The sequence below is a fragment of the Medicago sativa genome, chromosome 3 (assembly GCF_051527215.1).
Source record: "Medicago sativa cultivar Bolivia chromosome 3, Bolivia_mono, whole genome shotgun sequence".
NCBI classification, from domain to species: domain Eukaryota; kingdom Viridiplantae; phylum Streptophyta; class Magnoliopsida; order Fabales; family Fabaceae; genus Medicago; species Medicago sativa.
This window is the reverse complement of record NC_140751.1, coordinates 90,924,393-90,946,750: the sequence shown is the minus strand read 5'-3', so window position 1 is coordinate 90,946,750 and position 22,358 is coordinate 90,924,393. Positions and strand designations below refer to the sequence as shown.

Here is a 22,358-nt window from a genome sequence, read left to right as displayed (position 1 = left end):
AAAAACATTAATTGTTGATATTATACTACTTTTTGCCGCCTGAAATTGTTTTGATGGGAATATAAAAAACAGGAAGTCAACTTTATATTTTAAAACCTTTGAAAGCATGTGAATGGTAATCACTAATCAGCAATTTTGAGGCAAAAATTTGTTCACACAAAAAAATCAAACTTAATTCTCTCAAATGATTCATTTTCAGATGATTTCACTAATCACCTGAGTCCATATTAAAAAAGAAACAATAAAACGTGGAAATAACTTTACTAAAAGAAAGAAACGGTTGAAATAAAAGGAAAGAAATTGATACTCAGAAAGAAATTGGAAATTTTAACAGGATGATAAATTAGGAAACGAAACAAATTAAATAAAATTGAATTTGGTTTTCGTTTTTCTTTTTAGATTTTTGAAATGAAAAGTTTAAAGAAAAAGCGTTGAAAAAAAGTCCACCCCTTCTTCAAAAGACAAATAGCCAAAACACACTGTCTCATCCCAACCGACCTTTTCTTTTGACTCACCCCCAACCTCCACTGCCTCAACTTTTCCAGTTTAAATTCTACTCTTCCTTATAATCAATCCATAATTAGTATACTACATCGTATCATCATACTACTAATAGATAGATATATTATTCAATAAATTCTCTAAAAAGATAAAATATTAGTATTCGATAAATAACACTATCATATATACTATACTACCACTCTTGTCAAAAAAATAATAATATATACATCCTCCGGTCACAAATATAAGCAAAAATCCATGTATTAGATTCATTCAATAAATGATGTATGTGGTCTTTATTGTAGACAACATACATCATTTATTGAATGAATCTAAAATATAAACTTTTGTTTATATTTGTGACCGGAGGTGTCCTATACTACTTTTTTTTTCTTTCCAAATCATACTATACTATACTCCACTAATATAAAGATTAGTAATTTTTAATGAAATGATTGAGTTCAAGTGAAGGACAAATGGTTTGACAAAAATGGAGTTTGATTTTGAGTGAAATAATTGTGGAACGTCAGATTAATAGATCCTAACACTCTTTATATTTATTTTATACCCCTTTCTCCGGCTCCTCCCTCCATCATTGCCGTTCAAAAAGTAGTAAATAAACTAGTCAATTTTGGAGTTAACGGCAGTTTTTTCATTCAAAAAGTGTATCATCATGTCAAAAGAGCAACAAGTATCACCAATAATCACTAATCAAAACCAGGTAGGTCTCTTTTCCCTCTCATTGCAGGGTAAAGACCAATCTGATTCTGAGGGATCATCACCTCTCACCGTTACTTCTCGGGTATGTTCAAGTTGCTACTATTTTCTATTTATTTTCAATTGGGTTCGTTCATTTTCTGGAATTCAAAAAGTTTCAAACTTTTTTGATGATGATTTCAGGTTTTGTGTATGTTGGGAGATATCACTACTGGACCGGCTATTATGTTCACTCAATGGCTTCAATCAGTTCGGAAACGAACTTCAAATCATCGTTCCTCTGGATTCCCTCGCTCTTCTTCCACTCTCCCCTTTTGGTTTGTTTCTTACTATTTATTTCCACTCTCTAATTTCTTCTTGTTTTCATTTTCATTCAGCGTTTTAATGTAGTAGTATATTGTAGATGTTGATATTTTTTTCCCTTTGCAAGTAGAATGTTAGCCTTAAGGAGTGTAAAAAATGTGATTTTGATGCTCAATTATTTAGATATTGATTTTTTTAAAAAGAAAGCAGAAGTGGATTTGTGTTTGTTTACCGAAAAGAAAATCACTTGCTGAAAATGATTTTTAAGAAAAGCTACTAAAAACGGCTTCTCATTTGAAACATTTTTTAGAATATTTTCAGATTGCTTCATTTTTTAAAGAATCTGTAACAAACAGATGAAAATTTTCTGAAGTGATTATAATACATACCCGGGAAGTAACAGTGAGAGGTTTAAATAAAAAAGTGTGTTGCGTTTGTTTACCATAATGAAAATCACATTTTTTATTTTATTTTTCTATTTTGAAATCAGTTATCGAAAATGATTTTCTGGAGGAACTACTCAAAACAGCTTCTAATTTGAACTAGATTTTGGATTTTCATTTTCCTTAAATCGGTAACGAACGGATGAATAATTTTTTTTTTAAAAATGATTATTAAAAAAAAAAGAAGCTGTAACAAAAGGTGTCATAATTTTTTGTCATGGATTCAATATGCTTTCTAAAGTTGTTGGTAACTGATTTAAATTGTTTATAGTCTTAGAGAATCTGCAGAGGATGCAAAAATTGATCAGCTTCCCGAGCAAACTGAAATTAGTTTGTGGGATAGGCTTGGTAAAGCTGAAATGTTGGACATTGAATCAAGTTCATTTTCTTGGGACATGCTCTCTTCACTTCACCACACAGAGCACGCCATCAGCAATGAACATTCTGAGGATGAAATGAATAGAGCTCTTGAGGTTTGATGTTTTCTTATGCTCATTATACTGTTTACGTGCACAAATACTATGCAGATGAAGAATATGTGATTTTTATTTGTTTTTTAATGTTTATAAAGAATTATAATATCTTTCTGGTTTAGTTTCTGTCTCAGTTATTTCGCTTAAAGCTTCCATGCTGTATCAGCACTTATTATGTTAATTCATTCTTTCTAGGTGTCGAGTATATTTCTAGAATACTAGTGTAGGCATGTTCATTTTATTTAATCAATGTTTTGTTGCGTTTTATTTTCTTTTTGTAGTGCAGAAGCATGCGTGCATACTGTTTATTTTCATGGCTTCTGTCTCATTTCTTCTCATTTGTGTCCACATAGGTAACTGTAAATTCTGGAGGGGTTGTCTTCTTTGCCATTTTCAATGTTCAGGGAAGTGATGATGCTTCTCCAAAAGAAGCAGCAGCTGTCATAAAGATATCGTCGTCAAGAATGGCAACACAGTCTGAACGCCTTGGATATGAATTCGCGAAGCGGTTGGGAGTCCAAACTCCACAGGTTGTTCCCTTCTTACTTAACTCAACTACTATGACATCCGCAATGTAATTTGTAGTAATCATATTCATATTTCACTTCTATTTGTAAGAAACAGGCTAGAGTCATTCACAATACCAGTTTGGAATGGCTCCAAATAAAGAAAGCTGCAGAAAAAGCAAGGGACTCAGCAAGTTCTGAGAGTGATCTAATCGGTGAAACGACATGTTCCGAACTTTTGGAAGCACTTGAGCTTAGTCGGTGCCTCTTGTTTTTGAGGTATAATTCAAATATAGTTTTCATATGATAAAAGTTTTCAGCGTGGCTCTGATGGCAGCAAGAGATATCTTTGCTTGCCATGAGGCTTTTGTTACCTCTTGAGAATTTTCTTTTAATAGTCATGTTCCGCTGTTCATGATAGGGCATGACCTGAAAATTTCAAATGCGGTGCGAAAAAATATCATCCTATATTTGGGTTACTGCAACGATTTGAAAAGCAAAATTTCTATATGACAGTCACACAGTTTTGGCCATAACCAAAAAATAAATAATTTTTTTATGCTCCTTTCCATGTGTGATATATTGGAAGTTGGGGTAGTTTGAAAATTATGGGTCTTTTTATTTTGCATTGTTAGTAATTGTGAGTGACTAGATTAAATTTAATATCACTATTTCTCAGAAAAACAATGAAATGAAAGTGAATAATGAGTTGTATTTTGTTGTCAATTATTCATTTGCAAGATAGCGTTTGATATTTATTCTAATGATTCATAATCTTGTAGTTATGTACACGGTTCTCCTTTGCTTGAAAGCTCTAGCGCATTTGAATCACAGGATTCTGCAGAAAGAATATCAGCAGCCCTTGGCAGGGTAATGATGTTAGATCTTGTTATCAGAAATGAAGACAGGCTTCCATGCCGTCAACTTAGGTGGCGTGGGAACCCTGCAAATTTGTTATTGGCCGAAAAGACAATCTCTTCAAATTTAGATACAATAGGAGATGCCTTTGATTTTGCAATGAACCGATATGGGTCCGGGGTGATTGGGACGCTTCAGAAAGAAAGGTGGTCAATTTCAGTAGATAGCAGATCAAGTTCTCATAATCATGGATTAAGATCAAAAAGCTCTCATCTTACACAGATAAGAGAATCATCTGATGACATGTGCCTTAAAAGTCAAACATCAGGAGATTCAAAGTTTACTGGCTCCAACATTGTGGCTATTGACTCTGGTGTTCCTCGTCGACCCCCAACTGGAAAACGTGCAGATGATCAGGTCAATTATCCTAAGTTGGTTGAGTTAGTACTAAATAGCTCTAAGTTTTCCTCTAACCTGTTACATGATATAACTGGAGGGAAGTTAGGAAGTGCTGATGTACAAGGAAGTGACATAACATCCATAGTTCGTGAGTTCCGCAGTGGTTTTCGTGCTGCTCTCATGGATCTGCAAGGATTTCATGTATTCCTACATTCATTGCACAAAAAACTTGATGACTTGTTGCGATCATTTAATAGTACTATAAGCAAAATATCATCGGGGGAGTCTGAAAAGGAAGATTCACCTTCACCTGCTACTGGTAGTTGTCACTCTCCAACAAGTAAGGAGAAGTTTTCTAATGATAGCCATCGAGATTCTTGTGATTCAGATTCACAGAGATCTGTTCCAAGGGCATCACCATCTTCAGGCAATAGAGATTTTTGTGACTCTGCTTCTCCTATATCAAGAGAAGGTTGTCATGGAAAATCCTCTAAAGGAAGTGTGGAGCCTTTGCTTGGTTCCCGCTTTACAGCTAAGCTCCGCGACTTTCATAAATTTGCCAAGGTTCGTCTCTAGGTAGCATAGTCTGTTTACTAGCACCTGACCTTGCTTCTACGAATGTTTTTATCCAGGTTATTGTTTTGGTGCACTGTTTGCATTGTTTTTATTTGATGATTATTGTGCAAAATAAAATGATTTATGGCAAGTCTGTGTCAACGATGTTAACTATTGTGGACAATGGCTTGGATGTGCTATTGTTGGCTATGGCTTTTCTGAGTAACAGTATAAATTATGGGCAAATTGTTACTGATTTTTTATTTTGGAGAAACACACTACTCTTACCTTTTCCTCTTGTTTTCTCTTATTATTTAATTGATTTGGTGTCTTTACATGTACCACGACATTTCTTTTACCGTGCATTTTTTTCCCTCTTGACTTATTCTTTATCATGCTTTCCAGGTTGATGCAGAATCTTATAAAGAATTGGAACATTGGAATGAAATGCTTAAAAATGATGCTATCAAGTTATGCCAGGAGAACAATTTCAATTCAGGATTTTTTGAGGGTAGTGATAGCCACACCGTTGTTGATGCATATGAATTGAAGGTATCTGAGTTAAAAATGTTATGCAGAAAAATGTTATGCAGAATTATTAAAGTCAAACCATTCATAGAGGATACATATTCATAACCATTAACTTTCAGGTCAGACTTGAGCATATCCTTGAAAGGATTGCATTGATATCTGAGGTTGAAAACACAGAGAGACCATCCGCTGTTACAAATAATTTGTTCATTGGTGGAGCACAATGTGCTCGATCTGTACACACAATGCAACACTTGGGAATCACTCATATTCTGTGTTTGTGTGCTAACGAAATTGGACAATCAGATTCTCAATTTCCTGATCTATTTACTTACAAAAACTTCTCTGTAAGTCATCTTTTACCCCTGATTATTCTACTAATTTATTTGCAAAGGTTTTTGCACGAGAGTTGGTTGACTTCCTTCTTGTTTTTTTTTTTTGGTCGAGTAGCCTAGTGGCTAGAAGTTCACCTCTTAAGGTGAATAAGTGGGGAATCCCGGGTTCGAACCCCCGACCCCTGCATATATAATGCAATGTCCCTACCAACTGAGTTAAGCTCATGGGGACTTCCTTTTTGTCTAAGTCTTGTTTATATTATTTATATATTTATGCATTTTCATATGGGATTAATCTTGTTTTCTATTGGAGTGGGGACTTGATGAGTTTTGAGTGACTATTTTAAAGGACGAATCATCAAAAGGTTCCGACCTCTTAAATTCTGCCAAGGAATAAATCTTAATATTTCTTTTCACTCTTCTATCTGAACAGGTGTGTGACACTGAGAATTCTGACATCAGCATCCTATTTGATGAAGCTTGTGATTTTATAGAAGATGTTGAGAGAGCAGATCAGAGAGTTTTAGTTCATTGCTTTGAAGGGAGAAGCAGAAGTGTCACTGTACTCCTTGCTTACTTGATGCTCAGAAAGTAAGTAAACCTATAAACACAATGTTGTCTAAAGTTGAAACTTATGTTTTCTGGAGACAGCCCTCCATAACCAAATCAATGTTTCATTTATTATAATTAATTAGTTTAATCTTAATCACAAATTATTTCATCAGATAGGTATTTTCAGCTAGTGAAATATTTATTTGTACAATTATCAATGATGCAATTGAAATATCGTTCAGTATGTGTGATATTGGCAATTTTAAGTTTATCTTCCTTGATGTTAAGAGTATCAATGCAAGTGACATCTGGGACAGTTTGAAACTGAAAGCAATTGTGAATTGTGATGCAGGAATTTCACATTATCAGTAGCATGGAATACTATGAGAAAAGCTCACAGCCGAGCGCAGCCTAATGATGGTTTTGCAAAGATCTTACAAGAACTTGATAAAAAACTGCATGGGAAGGTTTCAATGGAGTGGCAGCGGCGGAAACCAACAATGAAAACTTGTCCTATATGTGGTAAGAATGCTGGACTGAGCAGCGGTTCGCTTAAGATCCATCTTCAGAAGTCACATAAAAGGCTATCATCAGGGAGTGTTGATAGTGCCATGACAATGGAAATCCAAAAGGCATTAACCAATTTGAATATTAGCCGTGGTGGGAGAGTCAGCCCCACTCAAAGGCAATCTCATTCAATGACAGATTAATATATTTTCTCTTGCAACAAAAGGTCATTGAAGATTTACTTTTCAGTCTCTTGGAATTTTTATTGTGGTTAAAACTTTTGCAACGTAGCATATGAAATCTTTTAGTTTTTTTTCTTGCATTATGGTTACTTACCTGCAGTTAAACTCAACCGCAGGTTTTTTTCTTTGTTCAAACTTTTTATAACTTTTGGGTAAATTTTGCGTAAATGATGGACCCTGCAGGCAATCGTTGTCCGGTACTTACCCTTTGAAACTTAATGCCATATGCCATACTCCATTTTTTGCACCAAAATGGAACTATAGAACTTTTAAGCGTGCAATTAGAAGCTATCCATTAAGTGTTTACTAAAAAATCTATTCAAATTGCTTTTCACTTAACTAATGGGTTAACACATCTGATCAAATCTTTCCCTAACATTGGCAGTGGCTTAAGTTTGATTAGAGTTATTCTATTATAAACTCTGTAAATTTCATGGTAAACTACCATAGTGACACTTTATTCATTTACACTCTGTTTGGTAGGATAGAAATCGGGAAGAGAGAGTAAAGGAAGAGAGAAGTTGAAGAGAGATGGTGAACATCTCTTGTTTGGTAGTGAAGAGAAATAGGGGAGAGAGACTAAAAAGTCATGGGTCCCACACAAAATTCTTTCTCCCCATAACTGACGAGAAATAGGAGAGATGGGATGCTTTTTCATATTCCTATTATACCCCTCATTTCTCTTTTCATTCAATTAATATTTTATGCCTTTGTTATAATTTATTGTACTGTAATTTTTTTCCAACGACAACTGTGCTTTGTTCATTCCTTAAAAAAAAGCTTTATTTCATATGAAGTGGCTGTTTTCTAGTATAAATATAGAGTGTGTTTGCTATTTCACAAGTGTACTGCTGTTTATTATTTCACAAAACATTTACGAAATATTACAATTTTTTTTTTTGCAAATACTATTATTTTTATTGATAGAAAAAATACTTAAATTTATTATATAAAAAAATATATATTTCATTTAAAATAAGTAGTTAAATTAATTAATTGAATTTAAACAAAAGAATCAAATTAGTTTGAATGGAAATGTTATTTTAACATAGGGACATTATAGCACTTTTAAATATAAACAACACTTCTCTCTTCTCTATTTCTCTCATTTCTCTTTTATACCAAACAATCCATCAAATCTACTCTATTTCTCATCTTTTTCTCTCTTTTCAAACTCTCTCTTACCTACTTCTCTCTTCACAACTTCTCTTCTACACCAAACACACCAGTAACTGCCTTACCTCGGGAATTTAATTCATGGTAAACTCAATTGGTAGGTTATCAAACCATAGTGACACTTTATTCATTTAGTAACTGCCTTACCTCGGGAATTTAATTTTATCTGGGCAATTCGCTCACACTTTGGACTACTCCACATCCTCACGAAATATCAGACTATATCAAAAAGTTTATTTGGGTATACTTATTCCATAAACTAGGAATACAGTCTGTAGAATGAACCTAAGACATGCAACCCTGTACATTGGGGGACAACATTTTAAACAGCTCAAATTTCCCTGAATTTGTGGTTGTCATACAAGTATTTGTCATTACATGTCAAGCAATAAATACGCCATAGCAATGCTATACAGCAATGCTGGGATGTTACATTATAAAGTCTATCAGAGAAAACATAAAGCACTCCAACTTCCGAAATAGCCATGGATGAAGATGAACATGTCCAAGGCATGTCATATACAGATCTTTTTCATCATTCCCACACCCTTTTTGGTTTTCCCCTATCCCACTTATTCCTATAATGTTAACCCCTTTTTCTCAACTTGATTTGCTAGGCTGCTAAGGGAAAACGTGACTGGGCCTATCAGTGATAAATTAAAAGATTTATCGACAAGTAAAACATACTATGGCTATGCTTTAATAAATCAAGTGCATACATACATCATAGAAAAGGTAACCACATTATATAGCAAGAGCCTCTGGTAATGACTCTTGAGTACCGCTGGTACCATTGAGAACAATCACATTACCGTCGGAATCAACATCCACTATTACGGAGTCACCCTCTTTGATCTCTCTGGCGAGCATCTTCTCAGCCATGCTATCCTCCAAAAGTCGCATGATGGCTCTTCTTAAAGGCCTGGCTCCATAGCTAGGATTATAACCTTCGTCAACCACCCTGTCCCTAAATCTTTCTGTTACTTGAAGTTCAATTTCTTTGTTCTTCAGTCTCTGAAACACCTCCCTGAGCATTATGTCTGCTATTTCCTTCACCTCCAGTTTTGTGAGTTGCCTGAAAACAATCATTTCATCCAACCTATTTAAAAACTCTGGCCTGAAGTATTGTTTTAGTTCCTCAGTCACCAAACTCTTGATTCTATTATAACTGCTGTCTTTCTCATCATAATCAAGATCGAATCCAATTCGGCGACCTCCTTTCTCAATCACACTGCTTCCAACATTTGACGTCATTATAAGAAGTGTGTTCTTGAAATCCACAGTTCGGCCTTTACTGTCCGTTAGTCTTCCATCTTCAAGGATCTGAAGCATCATGTTGAATACATCAGGATGGGCTTTCTCGATCTCATCAAAGAGTACAACAGTGTAAGGACGACGACGAACTGCTTCAGTCAACTGACCACCTTCAGTGTAACCAACATATCCAGGAGGTGAACCAATAAGTTTGGAGACAGTGTGCCTTTCCATAAACTCACTCATGTCAAGACGAATCATGGCTTCTTCAGAGCCAAAGTAGTAGGCAGCCAATGCTTTGGCCAATTCAGACTTCCCCACACCAGTTGGACCAGAAAAGATGAAGCTAGCAATTGGACGGTTAGGGTTCTTCAATCCAACCCGTGCTCGACGGATAGCCCGACTAATGGCTTCTACTGCTTCATCCTGACCAATGACTCGCTTGTGTAAAGTATCTTCCATCTTGAGGAGGCGATCAGATTCATCTGCTGAGACTTTATCAACAGGAATGCCCGTCCAGGAGGACACGATATGTTGAATGTCAACTTCAGTCACAATAGGACCTTCGTCTGCTGCCTCACTCTCTGCTTTGCTCATCTCCTTGCCTTTCTCTACAAGTGCCGAGATCTGCGCCCTTAGATCCATTTCTTTATCACGTAGTTCTCCAGCCTATTCAGAAATTCATGTGTCACCAAGTCACAAATTATTGACTAAAACATTGCACGTTTGAATCAGGAACAGACAACTGGGGTAACACTAAAGTGTTTTTTGAACTCAATAAGCTAGATGCAGAGATCATTCTAGGCCAACTATAAAATTTCAGGCAATACTTCTTATATTTACTCCAGCACAGGTATTATTTTTCATAGACAACAACATTATCTAATTGGAGAAAGGTAGTTGACAATCTTCCTGAAAATGTTTGATGCTAAAACATAGGATTTAATTTTTATACACTCTCAGTGGAAAAAAGTTTTGCACATGCATCTAATGATGTGTTGACACCATTAATGAGCATGGCAAGTCACATGTTTTTAACTCATTAAATGATGTGTCAACACATCATTAGATGCACATGTAAAAATATTTTACACCGAGAGCGTATATAAATTGAACTATAAAACTTTACAGGTTAATTCTTCAGTGAAAGAAGTTACCTTTTCAAAGTCTTGGTTGCGAACAAATTCCTCTTTCTCTTTAACAATCTTCCTGACCTCCTTGTCAAGTTCTTTTGCCTCTTCTGGCAACTGAAACCACATTATAGCCCAATTAGCTAAATAATGGAGGTTAGAACTGCTAGTTAAAGACCTGTTTAAAAAAATAAAAAACTGCTAGTTAAAGGGTAGACAAACAATATACCTGTGCATGTTGAAGACGGACTCGTGAACCAGCTTCATCAATCAAATCAATGGCTTTGTCGGGCAAAAATCGATCACTGCAGGGAGCAAACATTATTATACGCCAGGAATAATTTTGAAATGAGCATTTTGATTAACATAGTTATTAATCAAACAGCTAAATTAGAATTTCAACCCCAGAAATCCATATATTTATATGACTTTAGTACAGTATGCATATGGGAAATTCGTAAAATTTAAAGACATGATTCTACCTAAATACATTAACATGAAACATATTTTACATAGATGCATGTGTCAAGAGAAATTGGCCATTCCTCGTTAATGCAATATATTCAAAGTAATGATCACAATTTACAAAAAAATAATAAAAAATTAAGAAAACATCCAGAGATATTGCTACATAGTTTTTAATTTTTTTTAAATAAATAAAATATCAAGTTATCGTAGTTTAGATGGTTAAACTGCTAGATGAGGCAAAGTCATGCCATACCCCGAATGTAAATGCCAGTACTAAGACTGCAATACACACACAACACTGGTACTTTTCCAATTTTAGAGTATCTGTATTTTAGATTCTAATGTAAATAATGTCAAGATATTCACAGAGGACAACTGAATTCAAAAAGCCAAACAAGTACATCAATTTTCAATGGAAAATTTCTGCTTAAACATGCAATATCGAAATAATATCTATACCAGCATAAATGACATGCAAGATGAACAAAACAGAGAATAGACGATTCATGACAAACCTGATATACTGGTATGAAAGTTGCGCAGCAGCTATAAGAGCGTCATCAGTATATCGAAGCTTGTGGTGAATTTCATAACGTTCTCTAAGTCCTTTCAGTATTTGTATGGTTTCATCAACAGTTGGTTCTGGTACTTTAACTGGCTGGAATCGTCTCTCCAAAGCTGGGTCTTTTTCGATGTGCTTCCTGTATTCATCCAATGTTGTGGCTCCAATACACTGCATAATATTTAAGTCAACATTGTTTAGTACAATTTCAATATAAACAGCAGAGTGAACAACCAGTAGGAAATGCCACCACTTTAATTTTTAAATTAAAAAATTCCAATATTAATTTGATACTTATGCATATATTATTTAATTCTTATTAATTTGATATGGACTGATCATATAAACTTTATGACCAGAGGTCAGAACCTTTTCCCATGAAAAAGTTCACGAGTGGTGCTAATGTAATCCAACAACTAAAAACCAATCATATCATTCTCCCGGATATAGGACAATGGCATCAAGGACAGAATCAATAAGTAATTAATCCATTTTAAATACTGAGGAAATTACTACCTGTAGTTCGCCTCTTGCAAGAGCTGGTTTTAGTATGTTAGCAGCATCAATTGCACCTTCGGCTGCTCCTGCTCCAATTAGTGTGTGCACTTCATCGATAAAAAGTATTATATCATCACTTTGTTTGATTTCTTCCATCAGTTTCTTCAACCTCTCCTCAAACTCACCACGGTATTTAGTACCGGCTACAAGCAGACCCATGTCGAGGGTTATAACCTAGTTCATGTGAACAAAGCATTTTATAAGAATATATTGGATTTATAAAAGCATTCAATATCACGCGCCTTCAAATAACAATTTAAGATTTTGGAAGAGTTGATTATATCATGGCATCAGAGCCTCCTTTGCCAACTTGTGAGGACATTGATCCGACAACATCATTTTTCTAATAAAAATTTGAATTTCAGATTATAACAATAATGAATCAGCGCATTAATGCACTTCCAGCCTAAAGGGCTCTTAATAAAGGATGCACCAGCTACTCAAATATAGAATATCAAAGCATCTTATATAAAAAAGAATAACAGATCATCTGAATGGAATGTCAATTTAATAACGATAAACGTTAAATGTTTTCTTTCTATTAACCTTTTTTCCCTCGATTGTTTCAGGTACATCACCATTTGCAATCCGCTGAGCAAGACCTTCAGCAATTGCTGTCTTCCCAACACCAGGTTCTCCAATAAGACAAGGATTATTTTTGGTGCGACGGCCTAAAATTTGGGTGACACGTTCAATTTGTGGCTGTCTTCCCACAACAGGATCCAACTTTCCCTGAGGGACAGGTGAGAAACAAAATTTAGCTTTTATGCACCTAGTATCATCCACCATCGTTCATGAAGAAAACTAGGAAAAGTCATTACCTCTTCTGCTAGCTTGGTCAAATTGGTTCCATACTCCTCCAAAGTTGGTGTTTTATTGTTGCTACTTCCTGAGCCAACAGTAGCAGTAACATTGTCAGCACTCTCACCCACCATGCGAATAACCTATGCCCATTCCAAAGAAATGATCAGATTAATGCAAATTAAGAAAAAAATTAATATAAACATTAATGTGGTAAAAATAGATAAATGAAGGCATATTACTAACCTGTGTGCGAATATTAGTAGGATCAGCGCCCAGGTTTTCAAGAACACGGGCTGCTACACCCTCACCCTCTCGAAGAAGACCTAGAAGCAAGTGTTCTGATCCAATATAATTGTGCCCTGAAATTTTTATGGTGTAAGAGTCAGAATTTTAACAAGCCAAAACTTACAATTGAATATGATTTTTATTCCCTAAGACAAACCAGCCACTGAAAAAAAACAGATAGCCTCCGGCTCAATTTTTTTAATACAATCAAAGCTAGATAGTACAGTCTCCGTTCCTTTTTATAAGAAATAAAAAACCAAATCATCAAGACAAAGGAAAAGCATTTAAAGGAGTTAATCTTTTTTTCTTCCACAAATAACACGTAATAATCATTAAATGCATCCACTATGTGGGTTTCTAGTTAGCATAAATCTCACAATAAAATACGGGTATAAAAGGAATTCTAGCAATTAATGGACTTGGCTCTGTGTTTCTTATCGTTATTAGGCCTAAAAAAAACCCGAAAGAGTACTATCTATTTGGTCGTGGCACACCATGTATTACGGGGTTTGGAGCAATCACTTGGATAGAAGTACAAGGGATAAACAAACTATCATATGGTTCATGATTTCTTTTCTTCTTCTTTCTACTGTGATACAATAATCACGTAGCTTTTTTTTATTCTCTACACTTTCACTTAGGTCTTCCTCCTCTTAATGAAATCAAAACATAGATGAGTCTCCATCTCCTCACGTAAAATAGATAAATTTACCAAGCATTGCATAACCAAAACACCTCTATCTTAATTCAAGCAACAAATTACAGGACAAAAAACTGCGGGAAAACTGCAAGTGCTATAGACCAATCAAAAATAAGAACAAAAACCACTGTTAAAGATCAAAATGCTTTCTCCAACTAATAAATTGGGTAGTAATGTATAATGGAGGAATGTTAACAAATGCATACCAAGTTGGCGAGCTTCCTCGAGTGAAAGTTCCAATACACGCTTTGCACGAGGAGTAAACGGAATTTCAACGGCAACAAATCCACTACCTCTTCCAATTATCTTCTCCACTTCCACTCGTGCATCTTTAAGGTTGATTCCCATAGACTTTAAAACCTTGGCGGCGATACCAGTGCCTTCACCAATAAGACCCAGTAGAATCTGCTCTGTTCCAACAAAATTGTGACCAAGACGCCTTGCCTCCTCTTGAGCTAACATTATCACTTTGATTGCTTTCTCCGTGAAACGCTCAAACATGGCTCTAGGTATGATTCTCTTAGCCCTTGCCCGCCGTGTAGAAATTGCCATTGATACCTTTGCGTGAAAATCTAGCCCAGGTTTCAGCATAGTATCCAAATGATTGATAGTACGAAGTCCTGAGAAACCTGGCATTCTTAATCCACTTGTTCGCAAAGCACACATCATTTTAACTGATCTTTTAGATTTTCCCGATCCCTTATGTTGACTTTGCTTGTGCCCAACCACTAGACCAGGAACATTAATCGACTGAGCCAAAACCCGAGCCATGATTCCCGAATATCCGGCTGTATTTATTAATAAAACATATTAGCCAATAATTATTACCCTTGAAGCAATAGAATACATACATAAGCATGTGAGATAAATCTTTCAAAAAATTATTCCTCATAACCAGCACCATGTTCATGATTTCAGGAAATTTGACGAACATAAAAGATTTTTCAGACCATGTAAACGAATAATTAGCAGATGGTAGTATGATTGTCATAAAATAAAAAAGTCAAAGTTCCAAAGACAGCATAGTACCTACATAGTTTAACAAAACAAAGAAATACTAAGAATCACAATTTGTTTTGAAATGACTCCCAAGCAGCTATATAGAAGTTTAAATAAATGTGTGCAGTGCTGCCTAAATTAATTAAGATTTAAGGAATCAAGTGTTACTTGAAATGACCCCTTAAAACATTCGTTTAATCAATTATAAGATAAGGTAAGATATATTGAGTGCATGTAAATCATTCTTCATTCTGCTGCTTAACTTGTTAAACTTCCTTAATCATTCTTTCATCTAAAACTTAACTAACAGAAAGAAGAAAAAAAACATCTCAATTCAGAAACTTCAATTAATGAATCAGCAACGCAGAAAATAAATAGAACTCACTGAAAGCACTCCACCAAAGAAAAAAAAACAGATAAGATAACAGAATTGAAGCAAGAAAAATAAAAAAAGAATGATATTGAAAAATATAGTAATAGATACCTCAAGGAGGTGCTGATAAGGAAGAAGAAGAAGATGTTGTATAATAAATTAATTATATGATATAATATGATAGAGGAAGGAAGGAAAGAAGCGAAAGGAATAAAATTGTGGTGGCAAATGGACTGAATGACTAGATAATAATAACAACACACAAGATGATAATATAATTAGATATTTTTTATCTTTCTAAGTAACAGTATGATGCTCTATTGGGACCTCATGTACTCCATCCCACTGAATCATTTATACTAACTATGTCCCAACAAGTTAAGCTTGATCTCATTGATTCCAAGTTGTGTCTGTATATGTGACACGTAGCCGGCTTTTCCATTGCATTTCACTAGTCATGCCATGCCATGGCCCCACCAGATTCTTTTGTTTTTTTTTTTTACATCATTACTACTACTACTAATTCGTGAATTACTCCGATTAATTGAAATATATGTTAAGAATTTTTATTTTTTTAAGGTATTAAATGCAATCTTTTTAAGATTTTTTTTTTTTTTGTTAAAATGTTAGTGAAATGAAAAAAGAAAATACAATGTGGGTTGAATACCTAATAATATCTACATCGCTGTAGCAAAAGCGTAGACGATACTTCTTTCTCATATTTTCTAAAACAAGCCTCCTTAATTTGCGTCGTTTTATGGTTTATTCATGTCAAAGGGTTGATTACACACGCTGCTTCATTGTTATGTTTTTTATTAGTCAGTCATATTTTTTTTGTCTATCTTGCATTTAGATCCTTCCACAAGACAAGGATAACTTCAACATTAGTTGTCACAAGTCTAAATGCAAAAGATGCTTTAATGTATATGTCTGTCTCTAATATTTTTTTTGTATGTATTTGATAATATTGTATCTTCCTTTTATAAACTGAATTACTCTAATTAGCATATTTAGTTGCATTGCCTTCCTAATCACATGAAAGCACAACATTATTACAAACAAACTTCACCACACTCACAACTAAGCTTTAAGCTAGCTTGGTTGTAATAATTAATTATGAAGTTGTTAAAAATCTTTTAGTTATATTCTGGATTTTCATTCATCTATATATATATATATCCTTAATTATTCATGCATCTTTCTCTTTTACAACTATCACAATTTTTCTCATAGTGGTGATTTTGGGTTTGAGTCATGGGGATAGGAAGCACAGATGATACATTATTTAAATCTATGAATGAAACGTCCATGTCCAACAATGTTAATTCTAATCTTCTAAACTATAATGTTTGCATTTCCACCCCGCCTAATATTCTCTCGGATGGCATATGGGGAAAACACGAGATCGAAGGGAGTCCATTCAGGTCCTCTTTCCCAGTATTTCTTCATCAAGTCATTCTAATTTATGTCACAACAAGGGCTATCAATTTTCCTATCAAGAACTTGGGTTTACCCAAGCTCATTTCACAAATGATGGTAACTATATATTTACCCTCACCATATATATAATAATAATAATAATAATAATAATGAAACTTAATATCGTTTTTTTTATCCGCATTCGTGCAAGAGATACATTTACATAACTTGTAATACAAGTATTTCCTTGTTGCAAAGATTTGACTTGTATAAAACAATGAAAATTCTCTTTGATTTGATAAAAAAATAGGATGATACAAAGATTTGACTTGCCAATCAGAAACTGTGGTGATGGATTCATGATGCAAACTTTTGCGACATTCATTATTTATGTACTATATGATATATCTTTAAATTCAATTCGGATGAATTAAGGTAATTGTAATCAATTGATTGTGCATGAGGCTGAAATTACATATATTTTTTTATTGAGTTTTGTTGAACTAACAATGACTGTGATAATGTATGAGCCTGAAAATTTTGTGTGGTTATTTGTGTGTAGGCTGGGCTAATTTTAGGACCAGCAGTGCCAATATTTTTGGACCTCAAGAGGAATTTGTTTCCTTATGGGAGTCAAGATACACTTGCAACCATTGCAGGACTTGGTTATGTGTTGTTTCTGTTCGAAACAGGCGTGAAAATGGATTTCGACATGATCAGAAGGACAGGAAGAAAAGGATGGACGATTTCGCTTTTGGGGTTAGTAACCCCTATGCTCATTGGTTTCTGTTTCTCTAACTGGGATCCAAAACATAGAAATGTTTTAAACCAAGAGTCCATTGAAAGTGGTGTAATACTGGTAGGACACAATACAACTTCGTTTGCAGTGATTGTGTCTCTCTTAAAAGACCTTAAACTTCTAAACTCTGAACTTGGAAGATTAGCATTATCTGTTGCTTTGGTTGGTGAAATATTGAGTAACATTTTTATAACTGTTACCGCAACTCTGCTGGATCAGGGTCATTATATTTCACCTGTCATGAGGTTGGGATATTTATTTGCCATCACTCTCTTCATATTATTAATCTATCGTCCTGCAATGTTTTGGATTGTCGAACATACTACTGAAGGAAAAGAAGTTAAGGATATTTACATCAACATTGTTATTGGGATTCTCTTTTGTTTGTGTTGGTTATCAGGAGAATTAGAAAAGGGTCCTGTTTTTTTACCTTTCATTTTGGGATTGGCTACACCTGAAGGACCTCCATTAGGATCTACATTGATTAAAAGGGTTCATTTGTTAGGCATTAAATTGTTTTTGCCAATTTACATGACTACAAGCACAATGAAGGTAGAATATGGATTTTGGAGATCAACATATTCAGGATCAACACTTGAGACTGCTTTGTTTGTTTTATTTACGGGTTATTTTTTAAAAATGGTAGCATGCTTTCTATCTTCACTCATTTTCAACATGCCTTTAAAGGATGGTATCTCCCTTGCCCTACTTTTGAACTGCAAAGGTGTTGTGGAAGTAAACATGTACTCTACCGCATTGGATAGAAATGTAAGTACTAAAATCTCTCCCCTTCATCACGCACATTTTCTAGGGAAAAAATTGAATCAACCGTTGAAATTAAAGACATTGAGTATGCTTTTATTTTTAATTTTCTGAAATATACTTGTGAATGCAGGATATCCGTCCGAAAATATATTGTGTGGTTATATTCATAATCATGGTTTCAATTTGCTCGACTCACTTGTTGGTAAAACGTTTCTATGATCCTTCAAGGAAATATGCTGGCTACCAAAAGAGGAACATATTCAGTTTGAAACCCGACTCAGAACTGAAGATACTAGTTTGCATTCATAAACCACACCACATAACTCCTATGACTGAAGTAATTGATCTTTGTCACCCTATAGTAGAATATCCTGTCACCGTAGATGCCTTACATTTAATCGAGTTAGCCGGAAGAGCTTCACCCATTTTCATTTCTCACAAAAAGAAGAAAGTTGTTTCTTTAAACTTGCATGACTCATACTCTGATAATGTTGTTTTAAGTCTCAAACTATACGAGAATGATAAACAAGGCGCGGCAATAGTAAACCCTTATACTGCTATATCTCCATTTAACTTAATGCATGAAGATGTTTGTCACCTAGCATTGGACAAAGTTTCATCAATTATATTCCTCCCTTTTCATAAAAAATGGTCTAGTGATGGAAAGCTTGAATACGATGACAAGAACATAAGGTCTTTAAACTGCAACATCTTGGAAAAACCTCCGTGCTCGGTTGGAATCTTAGTGACTCGCGTTGTTCATCAAACAGATTCATCGCTTCGATTAGCCTTGGTATTTTTGGGTGGAAGAGATGATAGAGAAGCTTTATATTTGGCAAAACGAGCAGCAAGGGTCTCGAGCATTGAGCTAGTGATATATCACATTGTAGACAAGAACACAAGTGAAAAGGACAAAGAATGTATGGATGCAGTGCTTGATAAAGCAGTGTTAAAAGATGCTTATGTAGAACATTCTAGAATGGAAAATGTAACATTTAGAGAAATAAAAGTGGAGGATGGATCGCAAACACTTGATGTTCTTCGAGGAATGGTTAAAGAACATAATTTTATAATAGTTGGGAGAAGACATGGCGTCAACTCTCCTCAGACATATGGGCTTCAACATTGGAGTGAGTTTCCTGAGTTGGGTCCTGTTGGAGATTATTTGGCTTCCTCGGATCTTGGTTGCAAAGCATCAATTTTAGTGGTGCAGCAACAACAACAAATATGCATATAGCTGTAGATATCTTGGTTAATTGCATGAGAAGAAGAAGAATGGGGGAACTATATTAAATAGAAAATAAAGAACTCAAAGGTTACGCCACTTTTTGTTTGTTGTGTAATTTATCTGATTTTATAGTTTTTTTTTTTTTTTGAATCAGCAAAATTTTATTAAAAACCAAATCTCTGTATAAGATGAACAGAGACTGATGATACAAGAAGTACAACCAAAAGGCGTCGTATATAGGCCCCCAAATATATTCCCAATTTTCCTTGGTTATTACTTATTAGATACTCCATGATTTGTTGTAACGTCTTTGCATATTTTCATTTCTCATCAAATCACACACACATATTCTCATTTTAGGTCATTTGACATGTGTCATTATGATCTAAAGTGGTCATGGATGATAGTCGGGGTGAAGCAACGTTCTGTCGTGTTGAAGGGCTACGTGCAAACACTCTTACACTTAAGTTAGTACAAAAACAAAAGTGGGAGGTGCTTTAGGTATAAAGATTGTGTACCTACTACCTAGGTTTGTGGGGGTATTATTTCTACTTATAATTGGTGAGAAACTTGAATTTATAAAAGATGATGTATTGGAATGGAACATGGTTAATTTTTTTGAAGATTAGTTTTATCATCTATTATAACTCTATCCAATTTGATCTATAGTTGCGCCCATAAATTATCTGGTTCACTAACAAAATAGGGTATAGCATTCGTCAGCCGTTAGTTTATTTGTATTTTATATCTTTGTTAAAAAGTTGCCGGTATATCTTACGCAACGCAAGTTAAGTGGCGCAAGGATACTTTTTCAAATTATTTTTATTAACTTATTTGAAATTATTTTGTTTATTTTAACTTTATTCAAATTATGTTATTTTCTTAACTTTATTAACTTTATTCAAAATTATTTTATTAACTTTATTTTGAAATTATTTTGTTTACATTAATCTAAATTATTTTCTTAATTTTATTCTAAATTATTGATTCAATATTATTCTTTATATTAATACAAATATAAATAAAGGTAAATACAATACAAATATAAATAAAGGTAAATACAACAAATATAAAACAAAGGAACAAAATTGAGGCATAAATAATCTCTCATTTTATTAATAATTCATAAATTACATTACAATAATTCATATGATAAAAAGTAATCTACTTATTCACTAAATCTACTTATTTTATCCTTCTTGGGGTAAAAAGTGAACAATCTTCGTGGGGTAAAATAGTGAGCAGCCTTCTTGGGGAAAATACATCATCAACCCTTGAGCTAAATTTAAAGCTGTTTTTTTTTACCACACGAAGTTCTTTTTACCCGCGGTAAAAAGTTTATGCGGTTAAAAAAACAGGTTTAAAATTATCCCAAGGGTCGATCATTTCCCCAAGTCGGCTACTCACTATTTTAGCCCGACGAAAATTGATCACCTTTTACCCCAAAGAGAATATTGAAAAGAAAAAGAAGAAAGAAGAGAAATAGAGGGAGAGAGTGATGAGGGGGAGAAAGTGAGATGGTGTGAGGAATTAGGGAAATATGTAGATGTATTTATAGGTAGAAATGGTAGTATATGTGGTAAATACTATTAATGTGGTCAAAAAACGTGTAAAATTTGGTAGAAAACGTGTGGATTGAATGTTGAAACATTGACCACAGACCAAAAAAATGTTTGTTCTTCAGTTCTGACCACCGGCCAACGTGCGTGACTTAAGTCACGCATTGCTTACAACGTGCGTGACTTAAGTCACGCATTGCTTACAACGCGCGTTAGTTAAGTCACGCTGCGTGACTTAACTAACGCAAGGGTATATTTGGAAGCAGTGCAGGGTGCGAGCGAAAAGTGCTGGGTGGAGAGCAAAATTCTAGTAAAATTGACTGGTTGTTACTTTTCCCACTCTACTCTCTTTTTTTCTTTCTTTTTTTTGAAAACTCGGTATCCGATCAAGGATCGACTAATTTGAAGGGACAAGTCCCACATCTCATTTGCGAAGGCATGTTTAAATATAGATCAAAACTCTGTATGGACGTGCCCATTCTACTCTCTTCACGCACGCCCTCTAAACTTCCAAAAATACCTCTCTATAGATCAAAACTACTTTTTAGTGTTTTTCTGATTATAAACTCCGAAACGTGTTTAATCAACTTTTGGATTTTAACCCCGTTTGAAAATCTGGTTAAACGCGCTTCAGATTTTATAATCCTAAAAATACTAAAAAGCCGTTCGGATTATGTTTTCCGAACACATGTGTTTTTGAAAATTTGGAGTACGCGCGAGAAGAAAGGTGAAAAAATTAACATCCAAATTTATTTGCTCTATATCATTATTATAAGTGTCTCGTTTTAGTTGTTTATAAATCTTGTTGAAATAATTAGTTGTGCTGTTTATAATAATAAAATGATTTTTATCTACTAAAATATACTTATTACTAATTGTTTTTTTTAAGAAGTTAAACTAGTGCACCGCAATTGATACCAGGGAGAATCGAATCTGAGACCTTGAGAGGAGTACACTTTATGGTATCAAACCAACACCATCGAGTTAACCAAAACCAGTTCTTATTACTAGTAGTTAGGTGGATTGATATACAATAAATAAGAATATATTATTGAAAAAATATAATTAACACTTTGTTGGTTATAATATAAAGATGCCAATAAATCTAAAGCACAATTTATATGGAAAATGTTGCAATAACATTTAAAATATTGTGCATGGGTTTAAAACTACAAATTTTCACTTTTCAGCGTCCAATGTGTGTGGATTTTGTCGTTAAGCTATTTAAAACCTAAAAGAAAATAGACAAAATAATGGGTAAACAACTATTTTGGTCCTTAAATATATGAAGCATTAACATTATAGTCCATAAATGACTCGAAATTGCAAACATATTTTCCGTGTCTATTTAGTTAGC

The 22,358-nt window shown here is 34.3% G+C and overlaps 3 protein-coding genes across 4 annotated transcripts; 2 read left to right on the top strand and 1 right to left on the bottom strand.

Annotated features, from left to right (window-relative positions):
* Nucleotides 1-958: 958 nt before the first annotated feature.
* Nucleotides 959-7,002, top strand: LOC146941855 (dual specificity protein phosphatase PHS1-like). The gene is made up of 10 exons (XM_085755699.1): nucleotides 959-1,303; nucleotides 1,402-1,535; nucleotides 2,236-2,437; nucleotides 2,791-2,967; nucleotides 3,062-3,222; nucleotides 3,726-4,764; nucleotides 5,161-5,307; nucleotides 5,406-5,633; nucleotides 6,055-6,212; nucleotides 6,526-7,002. The coding sequence occupies exons 1-10, from the start codon at nucleotides 1,175-1,177 to the stop codon at nucleotides 6,881-6,883; spliced, it is 2,733 nt and encodes a 910-aa protein (XP_085611825.1). The 5' UTR covers nucleotides 959-1,174; the 3' UTR covers nucleotides 6,884-7,002.
* Nucleotides 7,003-8,418: 1,416 nt separating this feature from the next.
* CLPC1 (CLPC homolog 1) lies at nucleotides 8,419-15,454 on the bottom strand. Of its 2 annotated transcripts, none has more exons than XM_085755698.1 (10): nucleotides 15,244-15,454; nucleotides 14,066-14,647; nucleotides 13,118-13,233; nucleotides 12,892-13,014; nucleotides 12,617-12,802; nucleotides 12,029-12,244; nucleotides 11,466-11,683; nucleotides 10,712-10,787; nucleotides 10,510-10,599; nucleotides 8,419-10,021 (listed from the first exon to the last, which is right to left on the bottom strand). In XM_085755698.1, the coding sequence occupies exons 2-10, from the start codon at nucleotides 14,628-14,630 to the stop codon at nucleotides 8,843-8,845; spliced, it is 2,769 nt and encodes a 922-aa protein (XP_085611824.1). In that variant the 5' UTR covers nucleotides 14,631-14,647; nucleotides 15,244-15,454; the 3' UTR covers nucleotides 8,419-8,842. The 2 variants fall into 2 exon arrangements, with proteins under 2 accessions (XP_085611824.1, XP_085611823.1); XM_085755697.1 differs by having other exon boundaries at nucleotides 15,343-15,454.
* Nucleotides 15,455-16,539: 1,085 nt separating this feature from the next.
* Nucleotides 16,540-19,583, top strand: LOC146941853 (cation/H(+) antiporter 4-like). The gene is made up of 3 exons (XM_085749990.1): nucleotides 16,540-16,767; nucleotides 17,213-18,217; nucleotides 18,345-19,583. The coding sequence occupies exons 1-3, from the start codon at nucleotides 16,540-16,542 to the stop codon at nucleotides 19,449-19,451; spliced, it is 2,340 nt and encodes a 779-aa protein (XP_085606116.1). The 3' UTR covers nucleotides 19,452-19,583.
* Nucleotides 19,584-22,358: the final 2,775 nt, after the last annotated feature.

Excerpts from the sequence above, each read along its gene's own strand:
- LOC146941855 (XM_085755699.1), top strand. The coding sequence starts at position 1,175 with ATGTCAAAAGAGCAACAAGTATCACCAATAATCACTAATCAAAACCAG. Across the intron at positions 2,438-2,790 it reads AAATGAATAGAGCTCTTGAG|GTAACTGTAAATTCTGGAGG; the intron begins GTTTGATGTTTT and ends GTGTCCACATAG. Across the intron at positions 5,308-5,405 it reads TTGATGCATATGAATTGAAG|GTCAGACTTGAGCATATCCT; the intron begins GTATCTGAGTTA and ends ATTAACTTTCAG.
- CLPC1 (XM_085755698.1), bottom strand. The coding sequence starts at position 14,630 with ATGGCTCGGGTTTTGGCTCAGTCGATTAATGTTCCTGGTCTAGTGGTT. Across the intron at positions 10,788-11,465 it reads CTTTCATACCAGTATATCAG|TGATCGATTTTTGCCCGACA; the intron begins GTTTGTCATGAA and ends TGCTCCCTGCAG. Across the intron at positions 10,022-10,509 it reads GCAACCAAGACTTTGAAAAG|GCTGGAGAACTACGTGATAA; the intron begins GTAACTTCTTTC and ends ATTTCTGAATAG.
- LOC146941853 (XM_085749990.1), top strand. The coding sequence starts at position 16,540 with ATGTCCAACAATGTTAATTCTAATCTTCTAAACTATAATGTTTGCATT. Across the intron at positions 16,768-17,212 it reads AGCTCATTTCACAAATGATG|GCTGGGCTAATTTTAGGACC; the intron begins GTAACTATATAT and ends ATTTGTGTGTAG. Across the intron at positions 18,218-18,344 it reads CTACCGCATTGGATAGAAAT|GATATCCGTCCGAAAATATA; the intron begins GTAAGTACTAAA and ends TTGTGAATGCAG.